General features: G+C 38.3%; 1 protein-coding gene across 6 annotated transcripts in view; it reads left to right on the forward strand.

Annotated features, from left to right (window-relative positions):
• DLC1 (DLC1 Rho GTPase activating protein) overlaps positions 1-19,224 on the forward strand; it is a 394,038-nt gene that overhangs the window by 175,429 nt on the left and 199,385 nt on the right. The window contains exon 5 of one of the 6 annotated variants that reach the window (XM_081808282.1): positions 13,943-18,200. The exons of 4 other annotated variants lie outside the window; for them this stretch is intronic. In XM_081808282.1, the coding sequence (XP_081664408.1) occupies positions 13,943-14,038 (96 nt within the window). In that variant the 3' untranslated portion in view covers positions 14,039-18,200. Of the gene's footprint in view, positions 1-12,472; positions 13,872-13,942; positions 18,201-19,224 lie in introns of those variants that run through there. One more of the 6 variants, XM_081808287.1, reaches the window with a different exon arrangement.

Raw genomic sequence — 19,224 nt, forward strand, 5'->3', positions numbered from 1 at the left:
TGGGAGATCTCATCCTGTCCCATGGTTTTAAAAATACCTTATAGGCTGATGACTCTAAAATGTATATGTGAAGCTTAGATCTCTAGCCCTTGAACACAGACTTGCCTCTCCTCATTCAACTTAGCACGGTGACAACTGGCCAGGACTCCTGAGCCAGGTTTTCTGTGGGCTAATTTGGATTATGCCATTTATTGTAACCTTAGCAGTCATACAAGCTGCCTGTACTTCCAGCTCTAGTTGAAAGGAATGAATTAGTTATTACACTTAAAAAGGCTTAGAACAGTGTCTGGAACATAGCCGGTATTAATAAAACATAGCTGTAATTAGTACTTATCTCCCTTTGGTTATCTAACAAGGATCTCATGCTTAACAAGACAGGAGCAGGACAATTTGGTTTCTTATCTCCTATACACACAGTTTCCAGCCAGTATCTCAAGCCAAACACCCAAGAAGCCATCCTTGATTCTTTTTCCTTCAAATGACGCATCCAATGCATGCTTGAGGAAGTCATGCCAACTCTACCTACAAAAATCTCTTGATATTTCCCCCTTTCCTTATTCTTGTTTGGAGACCATCGATACTTGCCTTCCATAACTCCAGTTCAAGTTACCATTGTTTCCCAGTATCCCCACTGGTCTGCCTTCTCTCCTGCCCCTGCGGTCTATCCTCTGCACAGAGTAATTTTTCTAAGCACATATCAGATCAAGCTACTCTTCCTGCTTAAAACCTCCCAGCTGCTTCCCATTATAAATCAACATAAAATGCCCACAAGGGCTTACAGGTCTGGCATGTGCCCTGCTCCCTGACCTCTTTCCCTTCTATCCTGCCCCTCTTCCACTATGCCACAGTGACTCTAGGCTTATCTCTGTCCTCTGAGCACACCAAACTCCTTTTCATTCCAAGGACCTTGCACTCAGAGCTCCCTCTGCTTCCCCATATCTGTGCAGGGCTCTCTCCTTAGTACTCAGGTGGCAACTCAAATATCACCTCCCCAAGAGCTGACTTCCCTGAGTACTTTGGATGGAGACACCTTCTCCGCCCTCCCCAAGACTCCGTCACTCACCAGCACATGCCCTTATTTTCTCTTCTTCCTCACCTTTACCTGAATATGACATCAGCTTACTTTTCTTCATGGTTTTAGTCCGTCTACCCAACAGGAAAGTTAGCTTTGTGAGCGAAGAGGATTTTCTGGTTCTGTTCATTATTGTTTTCCCAGTACTAGAGCAGTGCCTGGGACACAGAGGAAGCATTTGAAAAATGTTTTGAGTCTGACCAACTCTGGGCTTGCTACGATCTTATAATGAGTTTCCTGCTCTAAAGTAGAGTCTAATAAAGTCCATGTGTTTGTAGGTAGTGACAAATTAATGCTAGGTAAGGAAGGAGAATAAGTCGTTCTGGACCATTTAGGTTGAGTTGCTGTGCATTTTGTTTTATATATTCTAAATAAAGCCATATTTTAAATGGGGGAAGACAAGATATAAAGGACCCGTTGTAACAAATTGGAGACCCATTTCCCTCTGTGGCTTTAAATTCCCCCTTTGAGCAGTTTGGGTCTTAGAAAATTTTTATTCTTCATCGCAAAGAAAATTATTGGTAGGAGAAGGCTATTTTGTAAGAATTTCTCATGTATTTAATAATAAGGCAGACAACAACAAAAAAACTTTTTCAATTATTTATACAGTAATAAGTGCTATATGAAAAATACTACAATCTTTTCTTTAAAAATACAATTAAATTCAGTTAGTTATTTCACTTAAATATTTTTTTTTCAAGAATCACAGTGCTCTAGACATTCTATAGAAGTGATTTATCCATTTCTCTGCCTTCAAGGAGGAGAAATAGAGATCTCATTGTTGTAACCTTCTGGACAGATTGCAGAATCCCACCACCACCCTTATGCGTTAATTTCACTAGCTACTCAGTATCATTCCAAAAAGATCATATTCAAATATATTGTTCTAAATAAACTATCTTAATTCTCTAAAATATCAATTAGCCCGGGTTAATTGATAGGTTAATCAAGTGACCCATAATTTACTCTGCAGAGAAAAGGCAAATCCAAGAAAATCACCTATATTTACTGTTTCCAGCAGCCTCCAGGGTACATATGCACGCCGTGTGGGCTGGGCTTGCTCTGTGGCTTCCACACGTACTTCTTGAAACCAGAGGGTGGGCAGCTCGGATCCTTGGAAGCTGGCAGTACTGCAAGAACCAAAGTCTTGACAGAAAGATTACATTGTGTTCATTATGCTTTATTTGCTAAGGCAGGAAAACATCCCATCCACTTTACAACGATTGTCCACAATGGCTGAAAGTAACTCTTTCCTTTATTAAATTTAAAGCTACATTAAGGAAAAAATGTAATTTATGTTCCATTTCCCAAACATTCTGGTCACTCAAGATTTTACTGTGTGTGATTTAGAGATCATTAAAAATGCTGAAGCTAAGTCATCGGTTTAAAATGATTTTTGTTGTTGTTTTATGGATGCTGATGTCAACCTAGCATGGTTTGAGTCTTCATCTTCAGAAGTTACACCCATTATACTGTGGTTACATTCTCAGTGCATTATGTCAAGGAACAGACTAACAAAAAGGAATAAGGCACAGAAAGGATGCTATTAAAGCCACTTAAAACAAGGAGCAAGGCCTGACTTGATGCCAGTATCAATATTTTACTCTTTTTGGTATGAAAAATATTTGTGCTTCTGAAATCTCAGAAATTTCAAAAAATAGATTGTATTTTTAAACAGAAAGTGGACATCCTGAGTTTTAGGGTTTATATAAAATTTTTTTTTGGTTGGGGGTTTGTTTATTGATGTTTCTGTCTGCATCATTTCTGAATTAGGACACAGATATTTTAACTTTGAAAACATGCTATATAGTAAACAGAATTCAGCTAAGTGACAAAAATTGGGCATATTGATTTCTCTGTCCTTTTTTTTTTTTAAGATTTTATTTATTTATTTGACAGAGAGAGACACAGCGAGAGAGGGAACACAAGCAGGGGGAGTGGGGAAGGGAGAAGGAGGCTTCCCGCCGAGCAGGGAGCCCGATGCGGGGCTCGATCCCAGGACCCTGGGACCATGACCCGAGCCGAAGGCAGACGCCCAATGACTGAGCCACCCAGGCACCCCTTCTCTGTCCTTCTTGATCCTCCAAAACAATAGCTGTTTTATTTTTTTAATTTTTTTAAAGACTTTATTTAGTTATTTGACAGAGAGAGAGCACAAGCAGGGGGAATTGGAGAAGGAGAAACAGGCTCCCCACTGAGCAAGGAGCCTGATGCGGGGCTCAAGCCCAGGACCTTGGTATCATGACCTGAGCCGAAGGCAGATGCTTAACTGACTGAGCCACCCAGGTGCCCCTAAATAGCTGTTTTAACAAAACAATATGAATCCTCTTAACAAGTCCTGAGTTTGGACATGCTTTATTCTCAACCTTCTTCGGAATGTCACCTTTTACTGAGTCAGACTTCTTAAAATACTATTAGGCTTAGAATTTGTTCTTCATGCATCTAGGCCATGGCTTCATGGCCCTGATCAGATCACTGAGCAAAAAGGAATCCTAAAAATTGGAACTGCCACCCACGAGAAGGATACATTTTCTCCTATCAATCATTACTTTCCACATGAAAGCAAAGAAAGCGTCTTTTTAAAAAGGTAACCACCGGGGCTCCTGGGTGGCTCAGTTGGTTAAACATCTGCCTTTGGATCAGGTCATGATCCCGGGGTCCTGGGCTTGAGCCCCGAGTCGGGGAGCCTTCTTCTCCCTCTGTCTGCTGCTCCCCCTGCTTGGGCTTGCTCTCTCTGTCAAATAAATAAATAGATTCTTTAAAAAAATAAAATAAAATAAAAAGGTCACCACCACTCACAAGGCCTCAGTTTGTCAAGAGAGGGGAGTATTTTTTTTATTGCAGTCAAAATCATTTCTGTTAAAAATTATGCTGCAGAATTAGGGTTGACTCAGAGAAGTAAATGCCACTTGGATTGTCTTCTGTTGTTTATAAATACTTTAAGCTAAAACGAAACTAGGTACTTGCCAGTAGAAAAACAGCAGTTTGGTACTTACAAAATAATAAAAATTAAAAATTAAAAGTTTAAGCTTATTTACAAACCGTCAATCCAGCATAACCAATATGAGAACCTGTTTACTCAGAATCTGGCATAAAGAAGCCAGGAATCCACGGAAACCTCTGTGACCAGAGGATCCTGACTCAGAGCAAGTCATAAATGAGTGAGTGAGCTTCTCTCCTACCGGCTTATTTATCCTTGAGACTTCTTTTAAGCCCCTTTTGGCACTTTCTTCCCTTTATCTGTATAGATATCTACTTTATTTCATATCTACTTTATTCATTTTAGCCTAATTTCCGGTGTGTAAACATTTTTCAGAGCGAGGAAACCTTATCTATAAGGCTGACTTGTGTCCATGCTCATGATTCTGTACATGTGAGGAAGGTTGCCGTGAATAGTTGTTTTCAGCTGTTGTGTCTGAGTCTGGAGAGAAGTTAAACAAGTAAAGCAAACCAACAAACAGAAAAGGTGTAAAGTAAGGAAAGACAGATGTATGGAATCCTCACCACCCCCCCACCTCCGAGCCTGGACAATCGCCTCTCACCCTCTTCCTGTGTGTTGTTGCACACCCGGGATCTGGGGCCCGGAAACGTGATACAGAAGCACCACGGCCACACAAGAGAAAGGTCCCCAGTTAGCAAAAAGGTAGAAAGGTAGCTGGTGACTGGTTGGAATGTGTTAGCCTCAAAACAATTACCTATAATTGCTCAGAGCTCACAGAATATGCAACATTCTACTAATGGAAGGTGAAGCAAAAAAAAGAGGTACAGACTCAACACCAAGTTTAGTGAGGAAGACCTTTGTGTTCAGTCAAATGTTCACATGTATTGAGTTAAATATCTAATAATCAATAACCAGAGTATGTGTGCATAGTCTGCTAAAGCTCCACCTCAGCCAGATTTTGCCAGGCTCTTTTAGTATCAGATGAGTCTACCAGCCAAAGGCAAAAATCAGTCTTGATTTTAAACATTGGGTAATCAAGCAATGTTCCTTTCTCTTGTACTACAAAGCCTGGGCATCATATGTGGACTTTACATATCTGTGTATGTATTAATCATAAGCATCACTTACAAAATGAAAGATACTACGCTGGCATAGGGAGAACAAAAAGAAATAGGTCCCATCCTGAAGGATCTTAGAGTTTAGTTCAAGAAGTAAGTTGTGACAGGGCGCCTGGGTGGCTCAGTTGGTTGAGCGGCTGCCTTCGGCTCAGGTCATGATCCTGGAGTCCCTGGATCGAGTCCCGCATCGGGCTCCCTGCTCAGCGGGGGGTCTGCTTCTCCCTCTGACCCTCTTCCCTCTCATGCTCTCTGTCTCTCATTCTCTCTCTCTCAAATAAATAATTAAAAAAAAAAAAGAATAAGTTGTGACAGTATAAATATACAACAAGAATATATAAAAAGATTTTTAAATAATAATGTGTATCAGAAAGATTTTAGATTAGTAGTGGTACTATTTCCTGATCATAAAACATATGTGTAAAAAATACCCCAAAGTCAGGCCACCCAAAAATTCAGCAGAAATATCATCATTTCTGGAAGTCTTCTCTTTCCCCCGGGCCTTTTGAACTATCATGTTGATGAGAAGAACCTAGATATGAATAGAACTGACCAGAGGTTGAGGTGATGACAGGTGGGATCTGTCTGAGGATGACTGAGATTCTATTTATCCTGCAGGCTGGAGCCAAGGACAGTGATGAGTTTTTCTAGGATACAGCCCCAGCCTTGAGTAGCCCTTCTAGGTAACCCAATGTTCTGTACCAATATTATCATTTTTTTTATGTATGTCTTGATATGAAAAAATTAGGAAGCTCTTCAAGACCATCAGATAGTCACAACTCGAAGAAGTCACACTTGCTTGAGGAAAGTCTGGGAGAGGGAGAAAGGAGAAGGTGTTTACTTGTGTCTCCCACCTAGACTGTAATGAGCCACTCCAAGGTGGGAACCTTATTCTTCATCTTTTCCCCAGGGCTGAGATGCCTTTTGCATATTATCTGTTTGAAATGGAATTGGATGGGGCCATCTGGGTGGCTCAGTGGGTTAAGCATCTGCCTTTGGCTCAGGTCATGATCCCAGGGTCCTGGAATTGAGTCCCACATCAGGGTCCCTGCTCCACGGGGAGCCTGCTTCTCCCTCTTCCTCTTCCTGCAGCTCACCCTGCTTGTGCTCTCTCTCTGTCAAATAAATAAATAAAATATTTTTAAAAAATTAAAAGTGAAATAGAATTGGATGAATCCATGTCTGGACTAATGATTCCGTTAACAACTGTCTTGGCTTCCTTCTCTGCCCTTTCTCTTCAACACACTCCAGCCCAACTTCCCATTCCCACCAGGTCTCCACATCTACCTGGACCGATTTTTTTCAGCCACTTCCTCAACCTCCATGCTGCTACATCAAATGATCACGTTTTCATTCTCATCTTATAGTATCCCTCCCATCTCTAGAATGCCCCTCTCAGTTCTAAAATCTCTTCTTTCTGCCTGTGTGACATAACAGCCTTCTGGTTTCTCTCTTTCTGCTCTGACTGGTCCTGTCAGTGTGCTCTGCTGACTTCTTCTTGACCAACCCTCAGAGACCAGCATCCAGTCCCCGGCCCACTCCTTTCCCATGTCCTACTCTCACACCATGAGGACTCCTCTCCCTAGCTTCAAGCCCCAGCAAATTTATACTAGCTCAGACCTCTCTTTTGACCTCCGTGTGTCTGTAACCATCAGTTTAAAAAAGTCTGGTTGAGCTTGTCCAAAACTGAAGTTGGCTCCTGCTACCACCTAGTCCTAGCCCCCTGCAGCTTTCTCTCCCTGCAATACTCCATCCACTCAGCCTCACAGGACAGGAGGCTGACCGTCTTCTTTGGCAGCCATCTCTCCTGAACTCCCACAGTCAATCCATTACCAAATGTCCACTGATGATTTTCCCTCCAAAATGCAAGTTAGGGTTGACCACTTCTCCCATCTTCATCCCATCCCCTCACTGCAGCCTGAACAAGTCCTTTCTCTTTCCTAAACTCTCATCTCTTACCCGCTAATGCCGTCTCTGGCCCTCTTCTTTCCCCCTGCGTTCTCTTCCGAGTAGCCAAAGTGGGGATCACGTCGTCACGCATCTACCTAAAAAAAACCCCACGTAGAGATGCTCGGTGCTTCCCATAAATGACAAGCTCTTATATGACCTGGACACCACCTAGTTCTGTAGCATGTCATGCCATCCTTTCTCTCCTTCACCAGACTCCAGCCACTGATTCTGTTTTCAGAACTACAACCAAACCAGCTTATTCTTCTAGTGCAGCAGTTCTGAAAGTAGGGTCTCCAAAGCAGCAATGGCCACAGCACCTGGGAACTTCGAGGAAATAGAAACTCTGGAGCCCCGCCCTAAATCTGCTGACCTGCTGAATCTGAGAACTCTGGGAGCAGGGCCCAGCAGGTGATTCTGATGCATAATCGGTTTGAGAAGCCCTGACCTAACTAATCAGAGATGGGAATGCCTGGAAGTCCCAGTTTTACCTTTTTTTATTACTTAAACGTAACTAATTTGGCAGGCTCTTTTAATGGACTTAGTGGAGGAAAGATATTGGGAGCAAATAATTGCTTGTCCAACTTAATAAGCTGGCTCCGGTGGCTTTTGAGTTACGAATAGTAATATATACATTTATGTAAACAATGTTGTGAGCCTTTGGATATTCTACTATACCACATCTTGAACACTTAAGTGGAGGTCAACTGATCTTCATCGAATTATGGTCTAAGTGTAGGCAAGCCTTTCTTAAGTAAAAAGCTAGACCCTCTTAAAGTCAAACATCACCGTTCAGTTTCTTGAATCATTAGTGAAATTTGCATGTAAATGTCTTTTTCTCTCTCTTAAATCTCAAATTCACTGAGATTAGGAATTGTACTTCATAATTTTAATACCCTCCTCATTGCCTTACAATACTATGTTTCAAGTGTTTGACAAGAGCCATTTTCTTACTTTAAATTGGAATAAATATAAACCACTGTGTGTTTTAAAATGTGATACAAGAAGACAATTTTTCCCTTCGTGTTTACCTTTCCCAGAGAACATCCCGTCCTGACCTTCATATGTGATAATGCCACAAATTCGTTTTTTATGAATTCTTTTTTTTTTTAATGTTTTATTTATTTATTCATGAGAGTCAGAGAGAGAGAGAGAGAGGCAGAGGCAGAGGGAGAAGCAGGCTCCCCGCGGAGCAGGGAGCACGATGCGGGACTCGATCCCAGGAGCCCAGGATCATGACCTGAGCCCAAGGCAGACGCTTAACCATCTGAGCCACCCAGGCGCCCTGAATTCTTAAGTCTCTTTAGAATTTTCCAAAGAGTTCCAGCAGCTGTTTGTTTTCACATGAAAGACCAATTATTTACCAAGAATTGTTCACTGACAGCCCACTTCATTTATGTCTCTACCTGTGATCAGGCCTCAGAAACCACCCACTCATCAGCCTCCTTTTATGAAACAGAGCAGCATTTATGGCCTTCTGAGATTTTCTCTGTGTACGTATAAAATTATTTGTCCCAGAACATGTTTAAGTGTTTGAGAAGTGCTATAAAGTATTGTGCAATTTAGTATGACTATTGGAAGCAAGAAAAAGTTTTTTCTATGTATCACATTATCCCTTCTTGCAATATGGGAAATAACCCAACAGTCTGCTCAAGGGACGGGTTCTGGTCTGAAAGCCAAGTTCATTAGCCTCACTCCTTCTCTCCAGGCTTTCAGGGCTCTAAACAAACCATACAAGCAAAGACCCAAGACTAACCAACTTCTGAGATTTCTCCTTTCTTCTTTTTTCCCCCCTAGTTTTATAAAATAATCACCATAAGTTACAGGACTCTGAAAACATTTCTCTGTTGTGATCCTCACTCTCAGTACTTTTGTTGTGTCTGTTTTCTATATAGTTAATTTATATGCCTATGTAATTTCAAGAAACTCGAAACAGTTTTTAGCGTGCGATGTTTAAACAGATCAATCACTTGAGTCCAAGTGATTTTATGGTAAATAATCTTTACACAGCATCATCAAAGTATTGTCAAAAGACTATGTGATACTCTAACTGTTGCCTAAAAAAAAAAAAAAAACCATATATACACACACACATTACACACACACACACAAACATAAGGTTTATGATATATATGTTCAAGATAAATTCTTGAGATTTATCAAGAAAAACACAACTGTAATTGCATTTTGATTGGTTTAAATTCCAAATTTTCAAGTTTAGTAAAACAGCTTGATATGGAATAAGATTCTAATCTGAAAAAAAAAATCTTCCAATTGTCACTTCATAAGTAAAAGGACGTAGGGTTTGAATTTGGTTTGGAAGCTAAGGGCTTACTCAAATTAACTCAGCTTACTTTAAAGTTACTTTTAAGAAATTACCCTAGAGACATGTCTACTACATGTTCCTCAATAATATGAGTGGCTAAAAAATCTTCTGTTTTCTTTCTGTGGTATTTCTGGAGGATCCCCTTGTTAACACTTTTAAGAAAGATCTGCAAAAACATAGTATTATAAAAGGCAAAACTACAATAGCAACAACAACAAAAGTTTTAAAAGATGGCCAGTTTTCTCTCTACTGTATGATTTTAAAAAAATCAGTCTGATACGTTAGATTCTGTTTTCACTGTTCTCAAGTAACAGACTTGTCCTGCCTGTGTTCAGTAGCACTTCCTGGTAGGCGCTAATGAAGCCACAGAATTAAATGCATTAAGATACATTAACTATATCACATAATTCTTACGCCAGCTTGCTGGATGATTTACAATAACACTGCACGAGGGTTATCTTTCCGTATTATCAAAGTCTCTAAAATACATGTATAACCAGAAAAACACTTATTTTCAAAAGAAATAATACCACCAACTAGTGAAATGCTTATTTTATGCCTCATAGTATTACTGTGAGGATTAAATAAGATACTATATATTATAAATATTTAATTACAGTAAGGTATTCCTTTTGTTGCATTACCTTATCTCTGTGTATATCAATATGGTATGAATACGATATGTCTGACTGTGTATGCTCACATCACTCTTTGTTGAAAATCTTAATTCCTTAAGAGTAGAAATTAACTTTTATTATGCTATATATGGTTCCTATTTTGAATCAAAATATACAGGGAAGCTCAATAAACACAAATTAATAAATGATGACCATCAACCCAAGCAGAAAGCTTAACTGCAAAGAATGAAGAAAGAATAATAATGAAGAAGAGAGGCCAGCTTTCTGCCCATTTTCATTAGGTCGGCCACAAAAGGAAATGCTATTTAACTGTAGCAGGGGAATTTGTGATTTTTTTATATTAAGAGTATATTAATGTCTTTAAACCTGAAATAGTCTTTTAAAGGACTTTCAAAAACCTAGTTCTCTAGGAAATAGATGAATTTTAGTTTAGCTGCAGTTTTGCTGGTATTTACAAAAGTTCCTCATTTAAATACATAGGTAAGTGTATTACTTATTGCTGCATAACAAATAACCCCCAAATTTGGCAACTTAAAATAACAGTGAGCATTTATACTCACACAGTTTCTGTGTGTCAGAAATGCAGGTGGAGTTTGGTTGATTCTAGCTTAGCATCTCTCATGAGGTTGCAGTTAAGATGTCTAAAGGTGTAACTAGGACTGGAGAATCTGTTTCTGATAAGACTCACTCACCCAGCTGCTGGCAGGAGCATCCATTCCTTGCCAGGTGAACACATAGGGCAACTTGAGTGTCCTGCTGACATGGGAGCTAGCTTATCCCAGTGCAAGCCATCCAAAAGAGAGAGCGAGGAAGAGCTGCTACACTTTTTATGAAGTAACAGTGTTACGTCAGCCATACTCAGGGAGGGAAATGAGGCTCTACCTTTTAAAGGGAGAAAGTGTCAAAGAATTTGTGGACATATATTAAAACCATTACAGGAAGCTCTATGGGTAATGCCACCTCTGTGCAGTAAAGAAATATTACCTCCTAGAGCTCATATGGTTTCAGTTTGGTTAAGTATTTTGCTAACAAACATTTCTAAGAGAAACTCAGATGCTTCAGCACAAATTAAGAATTATTTAGAATTTGGAACTTTAAAGATAAGCTAAAACTATGTAAGTAAGAAAACTATGATCCAAAGTGTTTAACCTTCTTAAGGCTACAGGACAAGATCTGAGGTCCCTAGATACCTACTATAAATTCTTGGAGGTTTAATTACATGTTAGAATGTCCACCTTTACATGGAATTCAAGGTAACAATAAAAATTCAATGTAACAGTTCATGAAAGTTGTAAAGTTTTAAAGGAGGTACAAATAGATAAAAAAAGTAAGAAACATAGTAAGAAAGTTTTATAGGAGATATAAACAGATAAAAATACTATAGTATTTGCCCTCAAGTTACTTACACTTTAAGTAGAACAAAAAGCTTCCAAACATAACCACACAATTAAGACTATTATTTGTTTATTTTATCAACCAACATATTGCTGCCTTCCCTTTATTTTTTTTTTTCCTGTCTTTCAAAACCAAAATGATTGAGGGGCTTCAACAGCAGTGGGTACCAGTTAAAACAGCCAGCAGATAATATCTTAAATGTTTTGATTAAGAAATTAAAGGATTTAATAAAAGCAATTTTGATTTATTTTCTATTCAGAATTTTGCTCATTATAAAGAAAAATTCACTGGAGTTCTTGATAAAAACACATGTTCAAAACCCCAGTGGAGATAATACATTTGAATAGAAATATTTCTCAGGTCTACTTCAATAAATCTTTAATTTTCTAGTACTCAAGGTTCCCAAAGTGGAGAATATGTAGAAAAGTTCCCTTTGTTAATGGAATTTTGACCCAAATACTAAAGAAAAGGGCTGTGGGAATTAAAAATAGGCTTGCCAGAGAATGTAGCACATTTACTGAATTCTTATATAAGTCACCTCTTTCATCTGGGCCATGTGGATTTGCTGGGAGTCATTATCTGGAGAGCCTACAAATAACAACCACTTTTAAAAGCCAATTTTTACGTTTGTTTCTTATCAAAAAAAAAAAGAAGAAGAAGAAGGAAATTTCCTGAAAACTAGATGAATTATCCCCCTGACTCAGGGCTCATATAATGGAAACTTCCTATAGGAAAGACAGTGGTTAATTGAAAAGAGGAAAGAACCTCGTTAGGTATCCTATTTTGGAATCACTTTATAGTGTCTAGTTCCTTTGACTATTTCCCTGTTTAGCACATAGATGAATAAATCTAAATATTCAAAAAAATGTATGATCCTTTCCTACTACGAGATTTTGCATTTTAAGTTATTGGATTGATGTCAGTTCTGTGAGTTCAGGAGCCTGCTATATTGTAACCCTTAAATAGGGGAAATATGATATTGTTTTCATATTGTTATTTTAAAACATGCTACCAAATATTTTCTTTTGTTAATTACAGAAACTAGATCAATGGACAATGTTGTACCCAATCCAAAAGCTAAGAGTTTTTCCAAGAGGAGCCTGAGTTCTCAAAGTGAAGAATTGGTAGGGCAAGTTTTTAACCCATTTCATGGATTGCGGAAATCGCAAGGAGGCCATATATCCCAAATGTGGTTGGGACACAGTTTAAGAAAATGAAGTAGTATGTAATGTATGGTGATTAACATAACAATAAAAATTTTTAAAGAAGTATTATAATTACCAAGACCCACAAAAAAAAAAAAAGAAAATGAAGTAGTGTGTTGCTGATACGTAGAACTAGAAATCATTTGATGTAGTGCCAATTTGATTGTTAGTTTAAAACCCAAACCAGCTTTTTGTCAGTCCAAATTATCACTCTCAGAATTGAATAACAGCCTAGAGAAGATGCTGAAAAGGGTGTGTGGGGGAAGCAGACAAGGCAGAAATAATGGGAGCTCATTCATCATGCAAAGTTACTCTTTAGGGTCAGGTGTCTATCACACGCTTCCTGCATTAGTTTCACTTTGGGAGAATGTTTTTTATTTTGTGGATGTGCCTGTAATCATAAACAGTCTTATAAATGAAACAGCCGCTAAATCAATTACTTTGGACCTTGATGAAAGGCATACGCATTATAGGTATAAATCAGCCCTTTAGCATCCCTGATGATTGATGGAAAAACTCCAGGTCTGCAAAAGCTAGCTCCATTTGAAGTGCTCCTTGCAGCGCACAGCTTTGGAGTGAACCTCACTCTCTTGTGTTTCTTTGGGAGAGAGACATCACGTGACGCCAAACTGCAGAGCATTCAATCTGCCTCGTGAAAGTGTATAAACATTTTCTAGTGTGGTCATAAAAATTAAGTGACTTCTTTTACTTCACTAAGTGTACTCTTAGCCTGTGATGTCTGCTTGAGAAAGAAGAGGGGGAAGGGGTGACCAGCCCAGGACTGACATGTAGAAAAGGAAAAGTGCCAGAGCTTTGTGTTGAACTTTGTGTTCAAGTCCCCTGCTCCTTTAGAATTTGTGGCACCCACCCAGTAGGCATCTCAAAAATGATGAATGTTCAATTATTCCTTTAAGCTCACATTCCAGTTAGGTTTTTGCTTCCTAGTAATTAAAAACAATACCAGTATCTTTGGTTTCTCACTTTTTTTTCTCTTGCTATCTGGGTATTTACAGAAAAAGTAATATGTCAGTCTAGAGAAACTATGTATAATAGGGGTTAAGAACATACACGTAATCTGTGTTAAAATCCTGAGTTCAGTTCTTGGCTTGACCATTTACAAAAGGTGACACCCCTGGACCGTAAGTTACCTTGTCTCTCTGTGATTTCCCCTTATGTAAAATGGAACAGTGACAATACTCCCTTCATAGGGAGTCTGGAAAGGGTCAGGGAGAGAAGCTATTTATCACTAGTCATCTTTCAAATGTAACCATATATTAAAGTGAGAACTTTGTTCTCTTCACAGGCATATCACACACTGCTAGATAAGACTATGGAAGCCAGAAAGGCAAACATGCCCAGACTCGTATTAATACAACTATTCATAATTTTATGTCATTAAAAAATAACATTGAAAACCAAGCATACTCTTACCATACAATCTATCAGTTGCACTCTTTAGTATTTACCCAAAGGAGTTGAAAACTTGTGTCCACACAAAAACCTGCACACAGATGTTTATAGAAGCATTATTCATAGTTAATTGCCAGAACCTGGACGCAACCAAGAAGTCCTTCAGTAGGTAAATGGATCAATAAACTAGTACATCCAGACAATGGAATATTATTCAGCACTAAGAAGAAATGAGCTATCAAGCCATGAAAAGACATGGAGGAAACTTAAATGCATATTATTAAGTGAAAAACAACAACCAGAAAGGGCTTCATACTCCATAATTCCAACAATTTGATATTCTGGAAAAGGCAAAACCACAGAGGCAGTAAAAAGATCAGTGGTCACCTGGGGTCGGGGGGAGGCTGAGTTGAATAGTCAGAGCACAGAGGATTTTTAGAGCAACAAAACCATTCTGTATGATTCTGTAATGGCAGATACATGTCACTATCGGTTTGTCCAAATCCACAGACTGTACAACACCAAGAGTGAACCCTAATGTAAGCTATGGACTTTGAGTGACCATGATGTGCCAACCAATTAACAGATGTCACAAATGCACAACTCTGTGGAGGCTGTCAGTACTGAGGGAGGCTGTGCCTGTGTGAGGACAGTGGGCAGAGAGGCAATGTCTGTACCTTCCACTCAATTTTGTTGTGAAACTAGAACTGTCCTAAAAAATAATATCTGGTTTGCTTGTTTGTTTGTTTGTTTGTTTTTAAAGGAGCATTCTGAGACAAGTGCTAAACTGACCAGGATGCCCGTATAAACTGGCATTATCCCAGGTAAACCAGGGTATATGGCACCCTTTCCCATCCAGGTCAGACTTCCTGCACAGAGTAGAAGGGAAATCTGGAAGGCCAAATTGAAACTTACCAGCAAAGAAGGGGATTCGAGTCACTAGTGTGGTTAAAGAAATGGATTTGGACTCCATGACCTTGTGATTTGGAGAGGAAGGTCCTAGAATATTTGTCATGTTATCAAGAGCAGGCAATTGAAAGGTCCCTACAGGCACCTGGATGGCTCAGGCAGTTAACTGTCTGCCTTGGGCTCAGGTTGTGATCCCAGGGTCCTGGGACTGAGCCCCGAGTTGGGTTCCCTGCTCAGCGGGGAGTCTGCTTTTCCCTCTCCTTCTGTCCCTCCCCCCACTTGTGTTTTCTCTCTCAAATAAATAAAATCTTAAAAAAAAAAAAGAAAAGAATGGCCCCTACATAATGTTTATATAAATTAACCCATCTTTGTTCCTCATAGGGTAGACACCTCTTACATTTTATGACTTAATTCAGGCATGTACCTCAGAAATAGTAACAGACACCTCTTCTGTCTATGTATGCATTCTCAAAGAGCAGAACGTTTTTAAATATCTCAGTGTCCGTACAGTGTTCATACAAAGCTTCAAAAGCATTGAACATTTGGTTATTATTTGATTAGCATCCTTATTTCACAAGCCTTTGTGGGGTTTTGTTTTGTTTTGTTTTAATTTTTATTTAAATTCCGTTAGTTAACATACAGTATAATATTAGTTTTAGGTTTGTGATTTCTTTTTTTTTTTCAGTTTCTATTTGTCCTCTGTTACTCCAAGTTTTGTCGTTAGGTCCCAGTCACATTTAGTGCATTCTTGTCCTCACTCAGGTCTGTGATTTAGAGCACACATAAAATACATATTTCATTCAAATCAAATTTTTTTTAGTGAATACCACTACAATGAATATCTCCCTGTAACAAAAATGTTTCTGGTCCCCAGCCAAGAGCCCACTTACATGAAGTAATATTTGATAAGAGTAAATTCCAGTTCAATGAACAAGGTTATAATTTGTCATAAAAAGATTTATATATATATCATTTAAGTAGTTGTAATCTGTATTCTTTTTGCAGTTATGACTTAGTGGTATATGTTTTGCGTTTCTAACAAAAGTTGTAGTTCTTCCAAAAGTTCTTAAGTTGGAAAGTATGAAGCTATGAGAATATTAGTAAATTTTAGGTAATACAGGTGAACATGTAGGTATTGAATTATTGATGTGAAGCTAAACTTATATTGGAATATAACTGGTAGTAACTAACCTGGTCAAGATGGGGTATCAGTGAAATGCTTCTTTATCTCTCAGCCTTCTAATAGACTAAGTTAAAATACAACAAATAAATTCATAATGCAAGTTATTTTATTTATAAGATAGATATTATATGCAATTCTATGTTAAAGCATTGACAAATACTTTGCCTCTATACTTTTTTTTAATTCCAGTATATTTGAAACAGTATAATGAATACAGTGTTATATTAGTTTCAGGTGTACAATATAGTGATTTAACAATCCTATACATTACACAGTGCTCATTACAATAAGTGTACTTTTTTTAAAAAAGGTTTTTATTTTAGAGAGAGAATGATTGGGGGAGGAGGGTCAGAGGGAAAGGGAAAGAGAGAATTTTAAGCAGGCTCCACACCCAGCGAGGAGCCCAACATGGGGCTTAGTCTCACAACCCTGAGAGCATGACCTGAGCGGAAATCAAGAGCCAGACAGACGCTTAACCAACTGAGCCACCTGGGCGCCACCACAATAAGTGTACTCTTAATCCCCTTCACCTGTTTCATCCATCCCTTCACCCACCTCCCCTCTGGTAACCATCGGTTTGTTCTCTATAATTAATAGTCTTATTTTTTTAGTTCTCTCTTTTTTCTTTGTTTTGTTGCTCAAATTCCACAGATGAATAAAAATCATATGGTGTTTGTCTTTCTCAGACGACTTATTTCACGTAGCATTATACCCTCTAGATCCATCCATGTCATTGCAAATGACAAGATTTCATTCTTTTTTATGGATGAGTAATATTCCATTGTATGTGTGTATATGCATGTGTATGTATATACGTATATATGTGTACCTCATCTTCTTTATCCATTCATCTACTGATGGACACTTTGCTTTCATCATTTGGCTATTGTAAATAATGCTACAATAAGCATAGAGGTGCATATATCTTTGTGAATTAGTGTTTTCATATTCTTTGGGTAAATACCCAGTGGTGGAATTAGTGGATCATATGATAATTCTATTTTTAATATTTTGAGGAACCTCCTTACTATTTTCCACAGTGGCTACACCAGTTTGCATTCCCACCAACAGGGCACGAGGGTTCCTTTTTCTCTACATCCTCCCTAAAACCTGCCATTTCTTGTGTTTTTGATTCTAGCCATTCTGGCAGGTGTGAAGTGATACCTCATTGTAGTTTTGATTTGTATTTCCCTGATGATGAGTGACGTTGAGCATTTTTTCATGTATCTGTTGGCCAGCTGTATGTCTTCTTTGGAGAAATGTGTATTCGTGTCTTCTGTCCATTTTTTAATTGGATTATTTGGTTTCTTTGGGGTTAAGTTGTATGCTTTTTTAATATATTTTGGATATTAACTCTTTTTGGATATTTCATTTGCAAATATCTTCTCCAGTTCTGTAGGTTGACTTTTAGTTTTGTTGATTGTTTCCTTTGCTGTGCAGAAGCTTTTCATTTTGATATAGTCCCAATAGTTGATTTTTGCTTTTCTTTCCCTTGCCTGGGGAGACATATGCCACTGCCAATGTCAGAAATTACTGCCTGTGTTTTCTTCTAGGATGTTTATGACGTCAGGTCTCACATTTAAGTTCTTACGCATTTTGAGTTTGGTTTTGTGTATGGTGTAAGAAAGTGGTCTATTTTTATTCTCTTGCATGTAGTTGTCCAGTTTTCCCAGCACCATTTATTGAAAAGACTGTATTTTCCTCATTGCATATTCTTGCCTCCTTTGTTGGAGATTAACTGACCATATAATCATGGGTTTATTTCTGGGCTCTCTATTCTGTTCTATTGATCTATGTGTCTATTTTTGTGCCAGTACCATACTTTTTTGATTACTGCTACTTTGTAGTATACCTTGAAATCTGGGATTGTGATACCTCCAGTTCTGTTCTTTTTCAAGATTGCTTTGGCTATTCAGGATCTTTTCTGCTTCCATACAAATTTTAGAATTATTTGTTCTAGTTTTGTGAAAAATGCTATTGGTATTTTGATAGGGATTGCACTGACTCTGTAGATTGTTTTGGGTAGTATGGACATTTTAACAGTATTTGTTCTCCCAATCTATGAGCATGGAATGTCTTTCCATTTCTTTGTGTCATCTTCAATTTCTTTCATCTATGTTTTATAGTTTTCAGAGTACAGGTCTTTCACCTCCTTTGTTAAGTTTATTCCTAGGGATTTTATTATTTTTTGGTACAGTGTAAATGGGACTGTTTTCTTAATTTCTCTTTCTGCTACTTCATTGTTAGTGTTTACTTGCCTCTATACTTTTATCCAGTCTATTAACCAATATCATATTATACATTATACAATATATACTATGTATAAAATAATATTGTGTATATTTGCCTCTATACTTTTATCCAGTCTATTAACCAATATTATATTATGTATAATATTCATATATATATATATATAGTCTATTAACCAATTTTATATTATACTTTATACAATATATAAGATATATATCTATATCTATATATATCTCCAATAGTTTCTGAATCATGTATGGAATTCATTTTAGTTCAGGGAAGTTCAGTAGGTGATAAATCCCATTAAGAGTTCTTTTTTTTTTTTAAGATTTTATTTATTTATTTGACAGAGAGAGACACAGTAAGAGAGGGAACACAAGGAGAGCGAGTGGGAGAAGGAGAAGCAGGCTTCCTGCTGAGCAGGGAGCCCAATGCAGGGCTCAATCCCAGGACCCTGAGATCATGACCTGAGCCGATAACCAACTGAGCCACCCAGGCGCCCCAAGAGTTCTGGTTAAATGTGAGTGGTGGCCCCAGGTATCTCTTATAGTTCAGAGGTCACTGAAAGGTCCCAGGAGTGCAGAAGACAAATATTCTACATTTTCTGATACAGGTATGACTTCCACATATGTCCTTAGGCTCTGCTGCTCCAGGTTGTAGAACTGGGAGCCTATTCCTCAGTGTAAGGACCTAAGAAGAATATCCTCACTTGTTGACACCTAAGGGGGCCAAGAATAGAGCTATCTAGTAACAGTTGGTGACAGGTTCCAAATTAAAGGTGAGGGCTGAGGATGATAGCTTCCAAACTGGGCTTTATGAAACTTAAAGTAAGT

Source organism: Leptonychotes weddellii, chromosome 2, assembly GCF_054177405.1.
Source record: "Leptonychotes weddellii isolate Sample4059 chromosome 2, ASM5417740v2, whole genome shotgun sequence".
NCBI lineage: Eukaryota > Metazoa > Chordata > Mammalia > Carnivora > Phocidae > Leptonychotes > Leptonychotes weddellii.